Source organism: Mirounga leonina, unplaced genomic scaffold, assembly GCF_011800145.1.
Source record: "Mirounga leonina isolate KUSES-001 unplaced genomic scaffold, KU_Mleo_1.0 Mir_126, whole genome shotgun sequence".
In the NCBI taxonomy this organism is placed as follows: Eukaryota; Metazoa; Chordata; class Mammalia; order Carnivora; family Phocidae; genus Mirounga; species Mirounga leonina.
The window spans coordinates 22,460,343-22,482,392 of NW_023270314.1; the positions used below are offsets into that span (position 1 = coordinate 22,460,343).

The 22,050-nt window shown below is 52.5% G+C and overlaps 1 protein-coding gene across 5 annotated transcripts; it reads left to right on the top strand.

Moving 5' to 3' along the window:
• Nucleotides 1-331: 331 nt before the first annotated feature.
• On the top strand, nt 332-20,867 carry SMARCC2 (SWI/SNF related, matrix associated, actin dependent regulator of chromatin subfamily c member 2). 5 transcript variants are annotated; one of them, XM_035002395.1, is made up of 29 exons: nt 332-540; nt 2,612-2,731; nt 3,681-3,766; nt 4,220-4,301; nt 4,403-4,495; nt 5,529-5,598; nt 5,826-5,895; nt 6,657-6,732; nt 7,023-7,154; nt 7,260-7,375; nt 7,755-7,879; nt 8,926-8,985; nt 9,107-9,144; nt 9,434-9,564; nt 9,860-9,931; nt 12,788-12,901; nt 13,353-13,506; nt 14,180-14,272; nt 14,510-14,629; nt 14,722-14,784; nt 15,129-15,387; nt 15,623-15,784; nt 16,045-16,109; nt 16,299-16,434; nt 16,516-16,682; nt 17,075-17,209; nt 18,573-18,954; nt 19,252-19,677; nt 20,223-20,867. In XM_035002395.1, exons 1-29 carry the CDS (start codon nt 430-432, stop codon nt 20,297-20,299), a joined length of 3,735 nt encoding a protein of 1,244 aa, XP_034858286.1. In that variant the 5' UTR covers nt 332-429; the 3' UTR covers nt 20,300-20,867. The 5 variants fall into 5 exon arrangements, with proteins under 5 accessions (XP_034858286.1, XP_034858290.1, XP_034858287.1 ...); XM_035002399.1 differs by having other exon boundaries at nt 19,252-19,335; XM_035002396.1 differs by having other exon boundaries at nt 14,513-14,629.
• The last annotated feature ends 1,183 nt before the right edge of the window (nt 20,868-22,050 follow it).

Below are 22,050 nucleotides of genomic sequence, written 5' to 3' on the forward strand. Positions count from 1 at the left end.
AAGGACCACTCGGAGCTGTGAGCTGGGGGTTCCTCCAGCGACGGACGTCCGCTTGGGGTAAGCTAGAGAGGTACCCCACTCCCTGGGCTGAGAGGCAAAGAGTGAGGAAAGGCTTCGCGTCTGGAAGAGAACGATCTCAGGGGAGTGGGCGCCCCCTCCAGGAAACAGCCGCCTTCCGAACACTCCCGCCGCCGCCGCCGCCGCCGCCGCCAGGGAGGCCGCCAGGGTGGGTCCCGCGCCGGGAGCTTGGCCGCCGCCGCGCCCGACCGGTCGGCAGGGGGCGCTGCGCGGGCCGGGGCCGGCCCAGGCGGCGGGAGGCGGCGGCCGCGGCGGCGGGAGGCGGCGGGAGGCGGGCGGAGGAGGAGGCGGAGGAGGCGGGAGCTGAGCTGAGCGGGGCGGGCGGCGGCGGCGGGGCCCGAGCCCGAGAAGATGGCGGTGCGGAAGAAGGACGGCGGCCCCAACGTGAAGTACTACGAGGCCGCGGACACCGTGACCCAGTTCGACAACGTGAGGCTCTGGCTCGGCAAGAACTACAAGAAGGTACGCGGGCAGGGCCGCGCGGGGGCCGGGGGCGGGACAAAGGGACCGCGGCCCCGCAGCCCCCCCCCGATCCTGCCCACCCTCGGGCGGCCCGCGGCCCCTCCCCCGCGGCCTCGGGAGCAGCCCCTGCGCGCCCGCCGGCGCCCGCGCCCCTCCCCCAGCCTCTTTTACCGCCCCCCCCGCCCGCCCCCCGCAGCCTGGGATTCCAGCCCCCGCCCTCCCTCCTGCGCCCTCTGCCCCTTGTTTTTCTCCACTGCCCGGCGGGTCCCGGTGCCAGCCGCCCACCCTCCCCTGGGCCAGAGCCTTCCGGGCTTTTCCGGGAGAGGCGGCCGAGGGTGGACGGGGTGCCCGATGCCCCCCCCTTCCCCAGCGTGCCCGCCACGGTGCCCGCCAGAGCTCCCCACGGAGCCAGGTACCGGCAGGGCTGAGGCCTCCCTAGTGCTTTGTGTATGTTCGGAGAGATGATGAAAGCAGGAGGGTAAACAGCCACAGAGCAGGCCCTTGGCTGCTCATCAGCCTGAAGAAGCCCCCCCCCCCACCTGTCTCTACCGCTCGTCCCCCACCTCCATCCAAGGGGCAACAAACCCCTTAGGAGTCAGGTTGTAGCAGTTCCTGGGCAGCGACCTTTTAAACCATTCCTCAGCTTCACAATGAAGTCACCCGGCCACCTGGCCTTGCATTGCCTTTGGTTTGGGGTTCAGAGGCTAAGACACGCTTTATATCTCCAGCCCCCCAAGCCCGTAACTGGAGATATAATAAGGTAGTGAACAAAGGGTTCAAAAAGCCTTACCTGACTTTTCTATCAAACCTCTTTCTGGTGTTGTCTTTGTCTTTAGGCCTGGTTGAAAGGAACATCTATACATGGGGGTTTTCTATGGAGATGGTTTGCCTCTTCCTTTTCACTACCCCCAGTTAGAGGTTCTCTTTCTGGCTTTCCTTTAGCTCCCCAGTTCTTCCTGCCCAGCTTTGCAGCCTGTCAGAAGTGTGATGGGTGGTTTAGGAGTACACCCCTCTGATCCTGGTTCTGGCCCTATCTCGGAGGTCTCTCAGAATGTCAGAATCCTGACAAACAGCTGCTGGGTCTGTGGTCTGCCTGTACCCCAGCGTGAGGCTCTGGTTCCCAGGCCTCCACCTTTGACCTTTTGGAAGGGAGAACAGTCTAGGGGCTTAGTCTCTGGCCCTGGGGGGATTGACAGCCTGTGAGCTTTCAAATTCAGCTTTCAAGTTCTTAGCTCTTTGTCGTTTACCTCTTCCTTCAAGGCTCTCTTTACATCTCCCACTGAGAGGAGCACTTTTCTCTGTGATTAGGGTTGAGGAAACAGGGGTCAAAAGGTAAAGAGAAAGTTAGCCTCCTGGCTCAGATTTAAATTAGAATAGGAGACTAGGATACTAGGTAGCATAACATGGAAATGTGTAAGGAGGCCCAGGGTTGCTTGTCTCAGATACAGTTTCCTCAGAAAGGATAGATGTTTTCTTAGTCTCTCACCGGGCTGGGTAGTAGCTGGTCCTTGCCATCTTGGAGTGCCTACAAAGACATTTGTGCCCAGTTCCTAGCAGAAGCAGAATGCACAAGCTTACGCTCTCAGTCCGTTTGCCTTGCCTCACTTCCTTGCACCTTTCTTATTAGGCTACGTTATAGGGAGAGTCTTGGCCTTTCACAAAGTTACCCCCAAGAAATACACTGTTGTCTTGCTTAGAGCCTCAAAGATACTGCTTCCATTGCCTGAACTTAATGAACCTTCAGAATTTTACTGCCCTCAGTGCTGTTGGCTAGAAATCAGGGTCCTACAACTCGGATTTCAGAGTGTAGCTGAGAAGGACTAGGAAGCCCCACTTGCCTCCAGCACCCAATGCTGGCAGGCTCAGTTGGGGGTCAGCAGAATTTCAACTTCCTGTGAGGGGCTTAGAGGGCTTCCCTTCTGCCATTTTCTTGATAAAAACTAGACATGTGGGAGAAAAAGACTCTATTTTTTCTCCCCCAGATGCTTCCAGAGCCCCCTGGGAAGAAATAAGGGAGATAGTGGACAATTTATCTGAGGTCTGCTTTTCTTCCCTTTGCCTCTTTCCCCAGTATATCCAAGCTGAACCACCTACCAACAAGTCCTTGTCTAGCCTGGTTGTACAGTTGCTACAGTTTCAGGAAGAAGTTTTTGGCAAACATGTCAGCAATGCACCACTCACAAAACTGCCGGTGAGTGCAAACGCAGAGATGAATTCTCCAAACTGGAGAGGGAGTTGTGGGTATTTTGTAAATTTCATCCTTTTTGAGATTTGGGTAATTGCCTATTATCCCCATCCCAGGTCAGGGCATTACTGGCTTGCCCTAGTCCCCAATTTACCACCCCCTTTCTTTGTCTTCGTAATACTTTGTGCAACAAGGGGCGCCTGGCTGGCTGAGTCCGTGGAGCGTGCGACTCTTGATCTGGGGGTTGCGAATTCGAGCCCCATGTTGGGTGGAGAGGTTGCTTAAAATCTTAAAAAAAAATACTTCATTCAACAGGTTATCTGAGAGTGTCTAAGCTCCTATACGAAACTCTCATGGCATGGTTAAAAGGGTACAGGATTTGAATTTACGTAGGCTTGTGTTCAAATCCTAGCCCTGCCACTTGGTATCTCTGTGATCTTAGGCAAGCCATTTAAACCTTTTGAGTATCTGTTCCTTCATCTCCAGATGGGATTAATATCTCTACCTTATAGGGTTTCTGTAATGGTCAATGAGGTAACCCAGTAAGTACGTGGCACAAATTGGGGCTTTGTGAATACTGATTTCTTTCTCCCCCACTTCTTCCAGGCCACGTGATACCGTGGCATAGAGGTTAAAGAATTCCAGCTTTGGGGCTCAATCGATTGGGCCTCCAACTCTTGATTTTAGCTCAGGTTGTGATCTCAGGGTCATGGGATTGAGTCCTGCCATCAGGCTGCGTGCTCAGTGAGGAGTCTGCTTAAGACTGTCTCCCTCTGCCTCTCCCCCCACACACACTCTCCCTCTCTCAAATAGATAGATAAACCTTAAAAAAAAAAAAAAAAAATTCCAGCTTTGAGAAAAAGATTAGTTCAGTATGGGATTTTGTGAAAGGATTGTTAAAAAGAGAATTTAGGATGTAACTCTCACATACTTCTTTCCTGTCTCAATTTTGTAGATCAAATGTTTCTTAGATTTCAAAGCAGGAGGCTCCCTGTGCCATATACTTGCAGCTGCCTACAAATTCAAGAGTGACCAGGGATGGTGAGATGCCTTCTTTTCTATGCTTCTTACATTTAGGGGGACTCCCCCTTTATGATTTCCTAGGTCTTTCTAGGGGTGGGAGAGCATAGGTAGACATTCTTGTGAGTCTCTTACTTTGCTAGGTTGGTAGGCCGGACTTGCTGGGTCAGAAAGTGGCTGAGAGTCAGAGCCAAAATAGTCTCCAAGAGTGAATGAGCATGTATGTGTGTGTCAGTGTGTGTATTGTAGAGGAAAGGGGATTCTTCGGTTGGCATCTCAACTTTCCTTTGTCCTTTCGGATAAAGTACAAAATGATTCATGGAGTTGACATTAGTGAACCCCAGATCCCAGGCCATTTTGGCAACAGTTGTGAGCAACATTGCTTCCTGATTTCCCGTGCTAAAAAGTCACATACCCTAACCTCATCTTCAGACCTGATCTAAACCACTCACTAGATTGTTGCCTCTTCTCAAGGCGGCGTTACGATTTCCAGAATCCATCACGCATGGACCGCAACGTGGAAATGTTCATGACCATTGAGAAGTCCTTGGTGCAGGTAATAGTCAAGAACCTTCCCCGTCCATCTCCATTCCCTCAATGAAAATCTAAAACACACCTTCCCCATGATCTCATCCCATCTATTTCTTTTCCCCACAGAATAACTGCCTGTCTCGACCTAACATTTTTCTGTGCCCAGAAATTGAACCTAAACTGCTAGGGAAATTAAAGGACATTATCAAGAGACACCAGGTGAGTGGGTGGGTCAGAAGACGTTTTGGAAACTCCATGACTCTTTTCCTGATGTTTTCAGTACAATAAGCATCCCTTTGGGTGACATGTTTTCTATTGCAAAGGCGCTCTCCCTACTTGGAAAAAGACTAGAGTTAAAGCCTTGAGCGTCTCTTTCTCAGTTCTCTCCTCCCATTTCCTGGTCTTGACAGGTTTGAATCACTGTTCCTAGAGACTGCCTTGGCCTGAGGATTAAGAAAGCCAGAGATTGCCTGATTTCAGAGAAATGAAACCTTTACCTTGGAACTGTGTAATAACCAGCAGATGCCATTGCTGGGGACATACAGTCAACTTTACATTTCCCATATGCAGATTATCTGTTCAGAGGATTATCTGTAGCAACTTTCAGTTCTTTAGTTTTTCTTCATTTTATTTTATGTTTATTTTTTTTTTTTAAGATTTTATTTATTTATTTAACAGAGAGAGACACAGCAAGAGAGGGAACACAAGCAGGGGGAGTAGGAGAGGGAGAAGCAGGCTTCCCGCAGAGCACGGAGCCCGATGTGGGGCTCAATCCCAGGACCCTGGGATCATGACCCGAGCCGAAGGCAGATGCTCAACGACTGAGCCCCCCAGGCGCCCAGAATTTTTTTTTTTTTTTTAAAGATTTTATTTATTTGACAGAGAGAGACACAGTGAGAGAGGGAACACAAGCAAGGGGAGCGGAAGAGGGAGAAGCAGGCTTCCCGCGGAGCAAGGAGCCCGATGCGGGGCTCGATCCCAGGACCCTGGGATCATGACCGGAGCCGAAGGCAGATGCTTAACGACTGAGCCACACAGGCGCCCCTAGTTTTTCTTCATTTTAGCACTGTCCCAGCTCTTTGCCTCTGCGTCTCAGCTGGTGTGTGTTTAAAGAATGCAAACTAACTTTAATACCATTCTGAGCAAAATATGATTAGGAAGGCAGATCTGTGGTTAAATCTTACTTTGGCTTATTTACACCCATGAGTAATTCAGAGGGGACTATTCACCTGCTTTTCCTCATGCCATCCAGGGAACAGTCACTGAAGATAAGAACAATGCCTCCCATGTTGTGTATCCTGTCCCAGGGAACCTGGAAGAAGGTGAGACCTGGGTTTTCCTGGCCTCTGCAGTGGACGGCTTGGACTAGGAGTGGGGGACTGTTCAGCCCCCGCACAGTGCCTGGGCTCCTCCTCTCTCCTTTCAGCCCTGAGCCCTCCTACTGCCTTACGTTCCTATTTCCAGGTCCCTGGCTGCAACGAGTTGTGTACAGTTATTTTCTGTGTATCCCTTTAGCTTATATCTCTCCTTGTTCTGTCTCTGTCCCCAGAGGAATGGGTACGACCAGTCATGAAGCGGGATAAGCAGGTTCTTCTGCACTGGGGCTACTATCCTGACAGGTGAGGACAGGGTCCTGGGACAGGTTTAAGTATAGGAGCCAGACCGAGAAGCCTTAGAACATCTAGCAAGGCAAGCAGACACTCTTTTGGGGTTATTTCTAGGTCTGTTCATTTGTTCTCCTCCTCTCTATTATGAGAATTTTCTCTCTTGGGAGAGGTTTGGACTTACTCGATGAGGGTTAGGCTAAAAAGATTGGGGCTTTATGTGTGAAATGGTTATTCTGGTATAATCTGTGATAAATGATAGAAACAGTCTAAATGTCTAACAGTGTGAAAATGTTTCAGCAATTTGTATATCTACTCAGTGGACTATTTTGCAGCCATCGAACTGATAGAAATAACATGGGGGAAAAATAAATCACATGGATAATTTGTAGATAAATATTAAATGCAAAAAAGTGTGATTATAAAATAACATCTAGTGACATTGCAATTATGTAAAAACAAAATCATACAGGAAAAATTTACTGGGAAAAATATATATACCAAGTAGTTGTGTTGGGGTTATTCTTTTCTCTCTTTCCTTTTTTTTTGGAGTTGCTCTTACTACTTTGTGATGGAAGGAACCCCAGTATTAGTTGGAAAAATAATCGCTTCTCGGCCTTTTGGCTAAGATCAAGTGTAATTGGAAAAATAGTCATAGCAAAAAAGAACCCAACAACCCTATACTTCTTATAAGTGGAAAAGGTGAAAGATACGTACTTTACTTTTCTGTGACTCCATCCTGTTGGTCGTACTTCACACTCAATTTCTCGTGGCAGTTACGACACATGGATCCCAGCCAGTGAAATTGAAGCATCTGTGGAAGATGCTCCAACTCCTGAGAAACCTAGGAAGGTGAGCATTTCTTGTCCCCTGACCCCAGAAAGTATGCCACGGGCCGCCTGGGGGGCTCAGTTGGTAGAGCGTGCAACTCTTGATCTTGGGGTTGTAAGTTTGAGCCCCATGTTATGTGTAGGTATTCCTTAGAAATATTTAAAAAAAAAAAAAAAAGACGAGGACCGGGACCAGAGCACTCTTTGGAGGTGAAGCCCGGGCTCCCGCATCCTTGGGCTTTTCTGTCAAGGGCACTCAGACAGCTGTGGCTTTCAGGCTCCTCTCCAGCACAGCCTGCCTTTGTACTTCAGGTTCATGCAAAGTGGATTCTGGACACAGACACTTTCAATGAGTGGATGAACGAGGAAGACTATGAGGTAAATGATGACAAAAGCCCCGTCTCCCGCCGAAAGAAGATTTCAGCCAAGACGCTGACGGATGAGGTGAAAAGTCCTCTTCTTTCTTCCCTGATCCCTTAGCCTAAGTCTCGGGATAGGTCTTCAGTGGGGCTTGTTGGCTGACATTTGTTCCCACTCTCCAACCTGCAGGTGAACAGCCCAGATTCAGATCGACGGGACAAGAAAGGGGGGAACTATAAGAAGAGGAAGCGCTCTCCCTCTCCTTCACCAACCCCGGAAGCCAAGAAGAAAAACGCTAAGAAAGGGTATACCGGCCCCTGCCCTGCCCCCACCTTCGCCATTCTCTCCACACCATGGTGAAGGCAGGAAGGACAAACGCCTCCCCATAGCCACCTGGCCCTGAGCAGGGTAGGCCAGGTCCCTGCAGGTGTCCTGAGAGGGAGGATGAGGTCGAATCTAGCTGCCCGGTTGTTAGTTCTAGTTGCAGCCCCCAGTGAACTCAGAGGGAGATAAATCTTCCAAGTGAAAGCCATTGCCTTTCCCAGTACTCTGTAGTGACTGGTTTCTGTGTGTGCTCAGCTCCACCTTTGGGATTCTCTCTTGCTCGCTGCCCTTGAACCTCAACTTCCAGGGGCTCCTTGTCCAGGCATGACTGGGTTATCTTTCACTCCCTTTCCTTCCCAGTCCCTCGACACCTTACACCAAGTCGAAGCGTGGCCACAGAGAGGAGGAGCAAGAAGACCTGACAAAGGACATGGATGAGCCTTCACCAGTCCCTAATGTAGAGGAGGTGACGTTGCCTAAAACAGGTATGGGCCACACCAAGCTCCTGGGACCTACCTTCTGTCAGGGCTGAGTTCCCTCACCCCGCTTCAGGTCTGGAGGATCTTTCCCTTCAATTTAGCTGGTTATTAAAATTATTTTCATCACCATGGACAGTGCTCTGACTTTGTCCGTATCAGCATCGTGGCCTGTGCTTTGTGCCTGGCGGTAGTTCTCTCCAGACGGCTTCTGATCAGGCAGCCCTGTCAGTAAACTATTTAAGCACAAGTTCTATGTGCGTGCTACTATAAGGCTACTTTAGGAACATTATAAAACACGTGCAAACATTACCTAAAAGTGGGAAAATGTAAAGGATAAGATCAAAAAAACCAATATAAAGAGAAGTCCTGCGATTCTCTGCCTGAATTCCAGTGGACCATCTCTTGTATCCCGTGTGAGAACCCCACTTGGGAGACCGTTGCTCTGCAGTGTTAGAGAGTGGAGCAGCTGCAAAGGTGGACTGCCACCTGTATTCTGTAGACGAGCTCCAGATACCCAGGAGTGTATTTCAGGGGCGGGGAGGGGGCCACGGAGAAAGAGGACGGCCGGCTTCCAGCCCCTCGGCAACCACAGCAGAGAGCACAGCGGCTCTCTTCTGTTTTCTCCTGAGCTGGTGGGTACAGATTCAGTTAAGGGAAGCCCTCTGCTCTAAAAAAAAAGGTTGAAGATCCAACCACTCCTCTACAGAGTAATTTGGTCAGACCCTGTCTCGGTCCATTAAGGGCTCACAGACACATAGATGGAGATAAGAGGGGCCTGGCAGAGACAGGAATGCTTTATGAGTGTCCATAGAGTAGAAGATGCTTCTTAATAAGAAAAAAGTTAAGTGAATTTTTGGCGGCGGAAGGAGGGAGCATGGCAAGTGAGTTTCAAGGCCTAGAATGACTGCCTGGAGGGAGTTACCACCTTTTGTGATCCGATGGAGAAAGTTTTTGGGGAGGGAACGAGATCTCTAGAATTGTTAACAGTGGAGAGGTAGGGGCTTGGTTTGGGCAGAACCTGTCTGATAAAATGACTGTCTCTCTCCTGGCAGTCAACACTAAGAAGGATTCAGAGTCCGCCCCAGTCAAAGGAGGCACCATGACTGACCTGGGTAAGGAGGAGGGGAGGCTCAGCTGCCAGCCTCCCCTAGCCCGCCAGGGCTTTTCAGAGAGTGGGGTCCTGCTGCCCCTCAGGAGGCTCCAACCTTCTCTTTTGCTGTCTCTCTCTTTCAGATGAACAGGAGGATGAAAGCATGGAGACCACGGGCAAGGTGGAGCCAGTTTAGAAAGGCCCTCTCTGCCTCTCTATGGGATTCTGAATTGTGCTTATTAAGTTCCTTCTACCCAGAGCTTTCCATTCCCTGGAGTTCTCCCACCTTAGACTAGTTCTAGCTGTTGTTCAAAACTCAAAACTCTGACCCTTTCCAAGTTCCAGGGCCTATAACTGTTCATTCCCATACTCATCTTTAGTGCTCCCACTTTCCTGGGGTGTGGGAGAAGCAGAGGGTTGCCAGGGGCAAAATGGGAATGCTGAGTGTCCAGCAGCCTCCATACTTGTAGGATGAAGATGAAAACAGTACGGGGAACAAGGGGGAGCAGACGAAGAATCCAGACCTACATGAGGACAACGTGACTGAACAGACCCACCACATCATCATTCCCAGCTACGCCGCCTGGTTTGACTATAATAGGTATTGTTGTTCCAGCTTCTCACTGCTTCTCTATTTCCCTGCCTCCAGGGGCCAACGAGCTGTTCCTCTTCCTGTCTCCACATAAGTTATTTCTTCATCAGCCGGGTAGACTGGGGAACACTTCGGTTTTAGGGGAGTTCCTGGTCTCTTTGAGTATTAGTGCCCTGGGGGAAGTTCTCCCCAAGGAAGGGAAAACTGCTTTGTTTTCCCTCCCTCCCTTCCTTCTAGGCTTTTCCTTCCGAGGCTCCCGTCTCTCCACCAGTGCCTTCTGAATGTGTTATGTCTTCTCTTGCAGTGTTCATGCCATCGAGCGGAGGGCTCTCCCCGAGTTCTTTAACGGCAAGAACAAGTCCAAGACTCCAGAAATGTAAGGAAACCTCAGCACACGACTCTCTTTCTCCCTCCTGTCCCTGATCACCCTTCCTGACCCAGCAATATCCTGTTTAGCAAATATTTCTTGAGTTCCTTCCAAGAGCCAGGCACCGGGCTACTCTTACAAGACGTGATCTCTGCCCACGAGCAGCCCCAGCCCAGCACCATGGCCACAGTAGCTGCTCTCTAGGATTGCCTGGGGGCAGGATTAAGCATGGTCTTCTGTACAAAACGGGTACCTGCTCTGATGCCTCCATTTCTTTCAACAGAGTCCAGAGCCTTCCAAGCCATCATTACTAAGATATCTAAAATGCAGATATCCCTGGCGTTCATAATAGCTTTGACTAAAATGTATATGACCATGCTGGTCCCTGAGAGTAGGTTTTAATAGAAAAACAAGAGGAGGGGGGCGCCTGGGTGGCTCTGTCGTTAAGCGTCTGCCTTCAGCTCAGGTCATGATCCTAGGGTCCTGGGATCGAGCCCCGCATCGGGGTCCCTGCTCAGTGGGAAGCCTGCTTCTCCCTCTCCCACTCCCCCTGCTTGTGCTCCCTCTCTCGCCGTGTCTCTCTCTGTCAAATAAATAAATAAAATCTTAAAAAAAAAAAAAAAAGACAATAGGAGGAACTATGAAGATCCAAGACTCTGAACTTAGGGCTGGAGAAGGCTCTATGGAGAGAAGTGTTGTGTAAAGTGCAGGCTTGGGGCTTGGAAGTCTTCGTCTTCCTGGAGGTGTTGCCTCAAGCCAAACCTGTTTGGTTTTGAATGAGTCTTGGCAATCTTCTATGGTTAGGGATGCTCCAGGATAAATGTCATAATGAGAAGGGGGAGAAAGTGTCAATCTCCCTGGGAACTGAATGGGTTTGCTTCCCAGCTCTTCCTCAGCTTCCCCTCCCTGGGGCCATCTTGCCTTTCCACCATGTTTCTTTCCCTGTACCTGGTATGGTTCTCTCCTCTTCCTCCCAGGGAAAGCTGTATATATGAAGAAGCTTGCTCTCTCCAGAGGAAAAGGGAGAAATGACCTGGTGACAGGAGTTCAACCTGGTCTGTAGGCAGGGCTGGATCTAGAATTGTTCTACACTTGGTTCTCTTGGTGTGAGATAGTAAATAGTGATAATTGCCTGCGTTTACTGAAAGCTTACTATCTCCCAGGCACTATCCTGAGTGTCTTACGGGTATTGACTAATCTTTATATCAGCTTTAGAAGTAGGTCCTATTATCCTCTCCAGTTTACTGATTAGGAAACTGAGATACAGAGAGGTTAAGTCACTTGATTAAGGTCACACAGCCAGTGAGTAGAAAAACCGGGATCTGAATCCTTTAGACTGGCTCATGTTCTCAAACTTCATGCTATACCACCCAATAGCTACCATTTGCTGAGCTGCTGAAATGTGCCTGGCACTGTACTAGATCTTTACAGGTCTTTCTATTCCTCAGCAGACACTCCCACTTTACAGATTAGGAGACTGTGGTTCAAAAAATTTAAGTAACTTGCCCGAGGCCATCATGGAAGAACTGGGATTTGAACTTAGAGCTTTCCACCTTCAAAATATATATTCTAGGGGCGCTTGGGTGGCTCAGTCAATTAAGTGTCCGACTTTTGATTTTGGCTCAGGTCATGATCTTGGGGTCATGAGATCAAGCCCAGCATCAGGCTCTGTACTGGGCATGGAACTGCTTAAGATTCTCTCTCCCTTGGGGCACCTGGATGGCTCAGTCAGTTAGGCATCCAACTAGTGATTTTGGCTCAGGTCATGACTTCATGGGTCGTGGGATCAAGCCCTGCGTTGGGCTTAGTGGGGAGTCTGCTCGAGATTCTCTCCATCTGCCCCTCCTCCCACGCACATGCACTCTCTCAAATAAATCTTTAAAATAAGATTCTCTCTCCCTCTGTCCCTTCCCTGTGCACGCTCTCTCTAATAAAAAATAGAAATAAATATAAATACATATGTGTGTGTGTATATACATTTTTTCTTTTTTTCAGTGAGCTCCACACCCAGTGTGGGGCTTACTTAAGAAACAAAAACATAGGGCGCCTGGGTGGCTCAGTTGGTTAAGCAACTGCCTTCGGCTCAGGTCATGATCCTGGAGTCCCGGGATCGAGTCCCGCATTGGGCTCCCTGCTCGGCGGGGAGTCTGCTTCTCCCTCTGACCCTCCTCCCTCTCATGCTCTCTGTCTCTCATTCTCTCTCAAATAAATAAATAAATCTTTAAAAAAAAAAAAGAAACAAAAACATATTCTTTATAGTATATATATTTTTTATAGTATGTCATGCTGACTAGCTGGAGAGACTGGGGATAGAGACTTCCCCTTAACACCTGCCTTTGGAAATAAGGGCACTTTTTCTTGCTTTTTGATTGCTTGTTCAAAAGTTTGATGAAACTTCCCCAAGTACAGCCAAGGAGATGATTTATTTTATTTTATTTTATTTTATTTTATTTTAAAGATTTCATTTATTTATTTGACAGAGACACAGCGAGAGAGGGAACACAAGCAGGGGGAGTGGGAGAGGGAGAAGCAGGCTTCCCCGCGGAGCAGGGAGCCCGATGTGGGGCTCAATCCCAGGACCCTGGGACCATGACCTGAGCCAAAGGCAGACGCTCAACGACTGAGCCACCGAGGTGCCCTGAGATGATTCATTTAACTGAACAACTGCCATCAAGGAAAACGTGGCAATGGTTGAACCCGTTGCATCTAGCACGTAGTAGACCTGCAATGTTTACCGAGGCAGACAATCCACTCTGTTCTCTTTGTCACGCAGGAGGAACCATCAGCTCTTTTATCACCTTTCCTACCCCTCAGTCCTCAGCGGACTTATTTTTCTTCCTCTCATTCATCTCTCTCTCCCCTAAGCTACCTGGCTTATCGAAACTTCATGATTGACACATACCGGCTGAACCCCCAAGAGTATCTCACCTCCACCGCCTGCCGCAGGAACCTGGCCGGTGATGTCTGTGCCATCATGAGGTGGGTCTGCAGCTGAGGGGAGGGGGCCCGTAAGGATGTCTGCCCACAGAAGTCTCTTGGCAGAAGGAGAGCTGCCAGCAAAGAGCGTAGAGGAACGAGCAGGAAAAAAAAACACGTGTAGAGAAAGGCACAGTTCACGTTCAGGGCATGTGTGTGACTTGAGGGAACGGCAGTGACATTCTCTGGCGTGTGGAAGAAAGGAGGAGTGCGCGTGTAGTTGAAGGATCCTGGTTCAATTTTCCTGGCTCTCCTGGAAGAGATGATTACTAGGTGGGCGGATATGGAGAGAGGTCCCGACTGGAGACGGAGGCCTGGGTGTCACTGGCATTTAGGGATTTGCCAGCGAGTAGAATGGGCAGGGAAGAGGGCTGGGGAAAGGGAGCTTTACACCCCCACCTCTGGCCCTTTTTGGCGGCCCCACGTGACCCTGTCTCCACCTCTCTCCTGCCAGGGTCCATGCCTTCCTAGAACAGTGGGGTCTTATTAACTACCAGGTGGATGCTGAGAGTCGACCAACCCCAATGGGGCCTCCGCCCACCTCTCACTTCCATGTCTTGGCAGACACGCCATCAGGGCTGGTGCCTCTGCAGCCCAAGACCCCGCAGGTAGGGTGAGGGGCTGTGGGGGCGGGGGTGGGGCGGCGCTGGGAAAAACTGGGCTTCTTTGGACTTTTCTTTTCCTGGTTTTTTAGGGTAATGGTTCAGGAGTGTTTTGAGGCTTCTTCCTTTTCCGTGGGATGCAGAGGGCTACAGGAGGCAGCCCCGTGTGTTTAGCACCCTCTCTCAGCCTCCGCACCTAAGACTGTGAGGACTTGCTGAGGGAGAAGAGATGCTCCTTGTCCTCGAGGAGCAGACAGGCCAGTGTAGGGCATGGAGCAGATAGAGAAAAATGGCGGAAAATTAAGTTGCATGAAATTTTTGAACTTTGTTGTGTTTCCAACCTTTTTTTCATTTTTGCCTCATAATTATTGTCACTTCCATTCCATACATTACTAAAATTAAGTGGAGACAGATTACGTGGCTTGCCCAGGGTCACAGAGTACCAGATCTAGGATTAGAACCCAATTGTCCAGCTCCTGAGGGAACCTATAAAGGTCGATGTGAATACAAATGGGGATCATGCCAACTACAGATCTAATTAATCATTAAGGGAACATGGAACAGTGGCATGAGTGCCCCCAGAGCTTGTGGGCCGCCCAGCATTTGGTCTTGAGGCCTCCAGGGCCTTGGCCTGGTCATTTTCCGCCCAGCCTCCATGACGCCAAGCTCTGTCCCCCAGGGCCGCCAGGTTGATGCTGATACCAAGGCTGGGCGAAAGGGCAAAGAGCTGGATGACCTGGTGCCAGAGACGGCTAAGGGCAAGCCAGAGCTGGTAGGTGGGGTGTAGACCCCGCTGGGCTTCTTATTTGCCCCTTTATTGGGGGGCCCCTGCGCGGGGAGAAGAGACGTGAGAGCGAGGAGCTACAGCAGTGAGGGAGGAAGTCCCCCCCCGCCCAGGGGTGTCCCTGGCTTCGGGAAGGAAGCTCCTTCTGTCTGTTTTCTCTCTTCTGTCCGCCCCTGGCTCCCGTGGTCACTCGTCCTCACCTCTTCCTTTCCCCTCCACAAATAGCAGACCTCTGCTTCCCAGCAAATGCTCACCTTCCCTGACAAAGGCAAAGAGAAGCCGACAGACATGCAGAACTTTGGGCTGCGCACAGACATGTACACAAAGAAGAACGTCCCCTCCAAGGTATGGAGGTGTGGGCTGACTCCAGGTGGGGAGCACCTTCGGCCTTCAGAAGTCACGGGCTCCTCTCTCTGACCCGCCTGTTTCTCCTGCAGAGTAAAGCTGCGGCCAGTGCCACTCGAGAGTGGACGGAACAGGAGACCCTGCTCCTCCTGGAGGTAATTGGGGCAAGGAAAAGGAGAGTTTTCTATGAGAACGGAAGTGGCCAGGCTGCCAGCCGCACTCGTGAGTGGGCAGAGCGTGACCTTGTCCCCAGTCTCTCTCTTCCCTGATGCCTGCCACACCTGCCCCAGGGAACAGCTCCAGGCCAGGCATTTGGGCCATTTCATTAACTCCGTATCCTCTCGTAGTGCTACTTGGAGATTCCCCTGGGACCCAGCAGACTCCACAAATACCACAACACAGAGAGCTTTGAAGCCCGCTGCCCTTAGTAGGATGGGGGGAGTTGACCTTCAAGGAAAGTGGCTAAGTAAGGAAGTTGTGTCTCCACCACTACCACCAGGCACTGGAAATGTACAAAGATGACTGGAACAAAGTGTCAGAGCACGTGGGAAGCCGCACGCAGGATGAGTGCATCTTGCATTTTCTTCGTCTTCCCATTGAAGACCCGTACCTGGAGGACTCAGAGGCCTCCCTGGGCCCCCTGGCCTACCAGCCTATCCCCTTCAGTCAGTCAGGCAACCCTGTTATGAGCACTGTTGCCTTCCTGGCCTCTGTCGTCGATCCTCGAGTCGCCTCTGCTGCTGCGAAGTCGGCCCTAGGTAATGTGGAGGGGTCCTGGCCTCTTTGGTTTGAAAGGCTGATTACTCAGACCTAGCAAGGCCCTCACGTTTGGCCGCCCTGCTGGCCCTGTCTGCCGCTGGCGCCGGCTCAGGCACCTGTCGAGCTCCACGCGGGTCTAGATGAAGAGATGGGCTTCCGAGGCAGCTTTCGCAGGGACAGCCGCGACGGCCTGCCCGCCCGTGCCCCCAGCCTTGTCCTCTCTGGATCTTGCAGAGGAGTTCTCCAAGATGAAGGAGGAAGTGCCCACAGCCTTGGTGGAGGCCCACGTCCGGAAAGTGGAGGAGGCAGCCAAAGTGACGGGCAAGGCAGACCCGGCCTTCGGTCTGGAGAGCAGCGGTATCGCAGGAACCACCTCTGATGAGCCTGAGCGGATCGGTGAGGCTGCCGGCTGCCCTGAGGCCTCCCCTTTGGAGTCCCTGCCTCGCCTCATCCTCACAGCACGAGACCCACGGGTAGAACGGGTGGGGCTTTTATGGTCCCCAGGACTCCACCTTGGCCACTGCGGCCCCCTCCTGGCCCTCTCACTAGGATTTTGGCTAGGAGAGCGGGCTTTTGGAAAAGCCTTACGGAGACAGACTCTGTATCAGACATTTCCATTTTCTCTCCACACCCCCCCCCCAAACCCTCGGGCCCAGAGGAGAGCGGGACGGATGAGGCACGGGCAGAGGGGCAGGCCACGGAGGAGAAGAAGGAGCCCAAGGTATAGCGGGACTGAGCTGGGCCGGGAGGGTGGAGGTGCCGGGTGCGTGGAGGTGCCGGGCACGGCAGTGTGGGGAGGGGAGCCAGAGAACCTCCGACGGAGGAGGTGGAGGTTCGCCTCCCAGCCTGGCCCTCTGTGTGAGGACCGGCTGCCCTGATGCTGTCCGCTTTTCTTTCACGGGCACCTCAGGAACCCCGAGAAGGAGTTGGGGCTGCCGAAGAAGAAACAAAGGAGAAGACCAGCGAGGTCCCCAAGAAGGACGAAGAGAGAGGGAAACAAGGTGACAGCGAGAAGGAGTCAGAGAAGAGCGACGGGGACCCCATAGGTGAGCCTCCCAGCGTGGTGGTTGGGTGTCTAGGGGAGAGAAGTGGGCGGCAGGCCTGACCCCACCTTCTTCCTGGCCCAGTTGACCCGGACAAGGAGAAGGAGCCAAAGGAAGGGCAGGAGGAAGTGCTGAAGGACGTGGTGGAGTCGGAGGGGGAGAGGAAGACGAAGGTGGAGCGGGACATTGGTGAAGGCAATCTGTCCACCGCCGCCGCCGCCGCCCTGGCCGCCGCCGCCGTGAAGGCCAAGGTGAGGGCCAAGGGCCCAGAAGACGCCCAGGGAAGGCGCTGCCCCCTGCTCTGATCTCACTTCCCACGCTCACTTCCATGGTGCTGGCCGGTTTCCTTCTCAGTTTGATCTGAGAGGGAGAGTTGGTCATCTCTTCTCTAAGCTCTTCAAAGCTTTTTACCATTAGGCCTGTTTTTATCCTCTAATTATTTGACCTTGTCTTATCTTTTGCCACTCTCTTTCTTTTCATGTTCTTTTAAGAATATGAAGCCTTTGCTACTCTGTGGGTTGTGACCACAGCAAATTCTTTCTTAAAATCCACCGGCCTCCGCCCTAGCGCTCTGTCCCCGGCCCGCCTCCGGTGGGCCCTCCCGCTCATGTGCCGCCCTCCCCGCCCTCCCCGCCTTCCCTAGCACCTGGCCGCTGTGGAGGAGAGGAAGATCAAATCACTAGTGGCCCTGCTGGTGGAGACCCAGATGAAAAAGTTGGAGATCAAACTCCGGCATTTTGAAGAGTTGGAGACCATCATGGACCGGGAGCGAGAGGCAGTGAGTAGCACCCCGTGGGGGCCAGTGGAGCCAGGGGCCACACTTTGACACCGAGCCGGGCCTGGGTTTAGGATGGGGGTCAGCAGCAGTGGAGGAAGCCTGAGAGTGACCTGGCTTCAGCATAGAGGAGCAGGAGGAGCTTGCCCTGAGCGGTTGGGGACACAGTGGCCCACAGGCGAAGCCTGGAGCCCGAGGTCCCACAGAATGTTGGCATCCTGGGGCAGAGAGTCTAGTCGGTTTTTTCATTGCCTCACGTCCAGGTCCTTGAACAGTGTTTGACACATTGTAGACTCTCAGTAAATAAATATCTGTTGAGCCATCGAGTAGGTTTAAGGGATGAGAGGGAAGGGGCTTCAGACCCAGGAGGTGAACTTGGAAAGGGGATGGGATGGGCAAGGTATTGAACCATTTTGTTTTTGAGATGATATAAAAAGAAATATAAGACAGGGATCCTAACAGAACCTACGGTTTAATTGGAGACATCCAATATTCAGTACGGACGCATCAAAAACAGTGAATGTTTAAAGTATCTGACAAATTCAGATTGTACGTCCTGAGAGATAACAAAATAAAGGCAAAGCTCAGAGGCTAAAGAGTTGATCTGGGATGGCTTCCTAAGAATGGTGAATGTTTAGTCAATTTTGAGGGAAGAAAAGAACACGAGTTGACAAGAGGAACTGGAAGCATTTTCCAAATGAAAATAATGACAGAGGGGCACCTGGGTGGCTCAGCTGGTTAAGTGTCTGCCTTTGGCTCAGGTCATGGTCCCAGGGTCCTGAGATCGAGATCCGCATCGTGCTCTCTGCTCGGTGGGGAGCCTGCTTCTCCCTCTCCCTCTGCCTGCTGCTCCCCCTGCTTGTTCTCTTTCTCTCTCTGACGAATAAATAAACTCTTTTTTAAAAAGAGGAAAGAAAATAATAACAGAGGGGCACCTGGGTGGCTCAGTGGGTTGAGCATCTACCTTCGGCTCAGGTCGTGGTCCCAGGGTCCTGGGATGGAGCCCCGCATCGGGTTCCCTGCTTCTCCCTCTGCCTGCTGCTCCCCCTGCTTGTGCTCTCTCTCTCTCTCTCAAATAAAATCTTGAAAGAAAGAAAAGAATGCCAGAGTCAGAGCTTTGGAGCTGAAACGAATAAGGGCTCCCACTAGATGAACCCCATCACAGTGAGAAGCCACGCGGGCTCCAGAAGACTCGGTGGTGGGAATAGTGGAGGGAGGACGGGGCAGGGCCCGGGACACCCAAGCCCAAGATTGGCATTTGGTGTGGGGAGCTGCCCGACGGAGAGGCGGGGTGTGTCGGCGGGCGGAGCAGGGCGCGGCCGGTGCACGCGGCTGACAGGCACCCGCGCTCACTTGGCTCCGGCAGCTGGAGTATCAGAGGCAGCAGCTCCTGGCCGACAGACAAGCCTTCCACATGGAGCAGCTGAAGTACGCGGAGATGAGGGCCCGGCAGCAGCACTTCCAGCAGATGCACCAGCAGCAGCAGCAGCCCCCGCCAGCCCTGCCGCCAGGCTCCCAGCCCGTCCCACCGGCGGGCACTGCCGGGCCGCCCGCGCTTCACAGCCTGGCTATGGCTCCGGCCTCCGTCGCCCCTGCCCCCGCTGGCGGCGGGGCTCCCCCCGGAAGCTTGGGCCCCTCTGAACAGATTGGGCAGGCAGGGTCAGCCGCGGGGCCGCAGCAGCAGCAACCAGCTGGAGCCCCCCAGCCTGGGGCAGTCCCACCAGGGGTACCCCCCCCTGGACCCCATGGTAAGTGATGGCTTCCGGAACGCTTGCTGGCCAGGGGGCTCCGGGTGAGCGTTCCGATTCGCCCTCGAAAGGGATGTAGGACAGGACTGGAGATTTCTACAGATGGGTTCACCTCTGTGACATCCCTGAGCCAGCAGGGCTTCCTCCCCACATCCAGATCTTTGAGGTGTTGTTCCAAGGATGTACCACGTAGTCCCGGGTCGGGAGAAGCGGTGCTGAGGCGTGGCTACATCGTCCTTGCTATGCCACGGAGACCTTCTGCCTCTAACCTTCTTGGTCTCTGCTCTTTGTTCCCAGGCCCCTCGCCGTTCCCCAACCAACCAACTCCTCCCGCAATGATGCCAGGGGCAGTGCCAGGCAGCGGGCACCCAGGCGTGGCGGGTAATGCTCCTTTGGGTTTGCCTTTTGGCATGCCGCCTCCTCCTCCTCCCGCTCCATCCATCATCCCATTTGGTAGTCTAGCCGACTCCATCAGTATTAACCTGCCCCCTCCTCCTAACCTGCATGGGCATCAGCACCATCTCCCGTTTGCCCCGGGCACTCTCCCCCCACCTAACCTGCCTGTGTCCATGGCGAACCCTCTACATCCTAACCTGCCGGCGACCACCACCATGCCATCTTCCTTGCCTCTTGGGCCGGGGCTCGGATCCGCCGCAGCCCAGAGCCCTGCCATTGTGGCAGCTGTTCAGGGCAACCTCCTGCCCAGTGCCAGCCCACTGCCAGGTGAGCAGCATCCTGGAGGGGAGGAGGGGGAGGGAGAGGGGTCCACACGGAGGGACGGGCGGGGGCGGGGGCAGGTAGGGGAAGGGCTTAGCTAATAGAACTTGCACAACCCTTTCTGAACGCTCTGGTAAATGAGAACACAGGGGGAAGGGCCTCTCTGGCTGTCCTCCACCATTCCCCACCCGGCAGCTGCCAGCTCTGGGATGACGTTGGGGCCTTTCACTGGTGGGTCACGGAGGAGTCCTAAGGCACAGCATCTCAGTTGTAAACTTGCAAAACAGCTACCCGTTTGCATGATGATCGGCACCCTCTTTGCTTGTTCCCATCACGTTCCAGTGCCCCGTTTAGAGAGTTTCCTTGGGGGCAGGAAGATTTGGGGTATTTCAGTTTTCCCAGTGTGAGGTGGGAGAGGGCGTTGGGGAAAGGCTACCTCGGTCACCTACCCACCCATTGCATGCCATGCCCAGTTCTGTTTGTCTGAGGTGGCCTGCGTCTGGATCCCTCTCCTGCTCACCCTGGCTGATTCCTCTTCCTTTTCTCCACAGACCCAGGTACCCCCCTGCCTCCAGACCCCACGGCCCCGAGCCCAGGCACAGTCACCCCTGTGCCACCTCCACAGTGAGGAGCCAGCCAGACATCTCTCTCCCTCACCCCCTATGGAGATCAAGGTTCCAGGAACAGCCCTCTCCCCACCACTGGGACCCTTCCCCAGCCTGGAGAGTTCATCACTACGTAAGGAAAGCTCCTCCTGCCCCTCCAAAGCCCCCACCATGCCTGTCAGAGGCATGCATTTTTATATCGGATTATTCAAGGACTTCTGTTTAAAAGATGTTTCTAATGTCTGGGAGAGAGGATGGGATGGGGATGCTGCCCTCAAAGAAAGGGCTGGGGAAGGGTGTTTATACAAGGTTCTAATTAACCACTTTTAAGGGGGCACCCCCTCAAAACTACTGCATTTTTTATGGATGGAAAAAACAACAACAACGAAGCCCTTTAAAGGAAGTAGAGAGACATAAAAAGCCCACATTGGAGCTCCCTCCACCCACTAAAAAAAAAAACCAAAACCCAACTTTTACATTTTTTGGAGGGAGGTGACAGGAAAGGGGAATTAAGGTTCTGGGAGAGCTCTGGGGATAGAATAGGGTGCAAAATCTGTCTCCTCCAGTCCCTCATTAGTGACCGAATCCACTCCTAAACCCCCTCAGCCACCCCAACCCCAGTTTATTCCTACTGATCTCTCCTGCTGCCTCCTCAGCGTTGCTGTTTTAGGCCACCCCAGCTCAGCCAATGACCCCTTTCCCCCTGAATGTCAGTTTTGTGTTTTTAAAAGTCACCTGCGTAGTTGATGTCAGCGTATGTGTATTTGGTGGGGAAACGTATTTTGGGGATTCCTGTGGTAGGTAATAGAGGAAAAAAGGGCCCTGTCCCTCCTCCCTGGGCCCTTTCCCTGGGCTCTTAGAAAACATGGAGAGGGGAGCTAGAGAGGAGGGGGAGTTGTAAAAACCTGAATTTTTCAAAAAGCACTTAAGCACCTCCTTCTTATGACTTGGTGGGTCACCCCTCTAACCTCTTCCACCAAGACCATCAGAACCTTGACTGGTAGCTAGGGGTTCCCTGGGATTTGGGGACAGTGGAGGAGGGGTGCCAGACCCAGGGTAGTGCCTACCCCCAGCTTGCAGCTCGGCTCTGCTCCTGGATTCCACTGCCTCCCCTACCACCTTTCCCTTCTTCATCCTTGACGTGAAGGCAGCCCGGACTCCAGGCTCTCCACCGGTTCTTCCTGGCCCCTCCCACCAGGCCTTTGTTCCTCACGTCCCCGTGTTTCTCTTCCTCTGCGTCTTGGCACCTTTCTTCTGTTCAAAAGTTTTCTGTAAATTTTCTTTTTTCTTTTCTTTTCCTTTTTCTTTCTTTCTTTCTTTCTTTCTTTTTTTTTTTTTATAAATTAATTTGCTTTCAGTTCCATCTTGTGAATGCCTTCTGTGTTCTCTGACCCGTGGCTGTCAGGCAGGGGGATTCGGGCTGGGGGCAGCCTTCCCGGAGTCCTTCCCAGGGGCATTTGCTGCCACGGGCCCGCAGACCCTGGGCCTCTCTCCGCAACGGGCTGCAGGCGGCACAGCTGTTGGGCTGTGTGTGGGTACGGGAGCCGGGTACCGGCCCTCACCTGCCCCAAAAATAGCTGTTTGAGACTTGGAAGGACATCCTCACAACCTGGAGATTTTGTATATTTATCCTTGCAGAAGTAAGGGCTTCATTCCTTCCCTTATTAGGCGGGAAGAAGGCAGGCATCTCACGTACTTGTGTTGTTACTGGCCCCTAGCCCTGCCGAAGTGACAGGCTCGGGCAGTGCTGACTGGGCCTGGCGTTCTCTCCATC

Bases quoted from the DNA above. Each gene is read 5' to 3' on its own strand.
- SMARCC2 (XM_035002395.1), top strand. From the start codon at position 430: ATGGCGGTGCGGAAGAAGGACGGCGGCCCCAACGTGAAGTACTACGAG. The intron at 12,902-13,352 runs GTGGGTCTGCAG...CTCTCCTGCCAG, and splicing joins GATGTCTGTGCCATCATGAG to GGTCCATGCCTTCCTAGAAC. The intron at 15,785-16,044 runs GTGAGGCTGCCG...CCTCGGGCCCAG, and splicing joins TGATGAGCCTGAGCGGATCG to AGGAGAGCGGGACGGATGAG.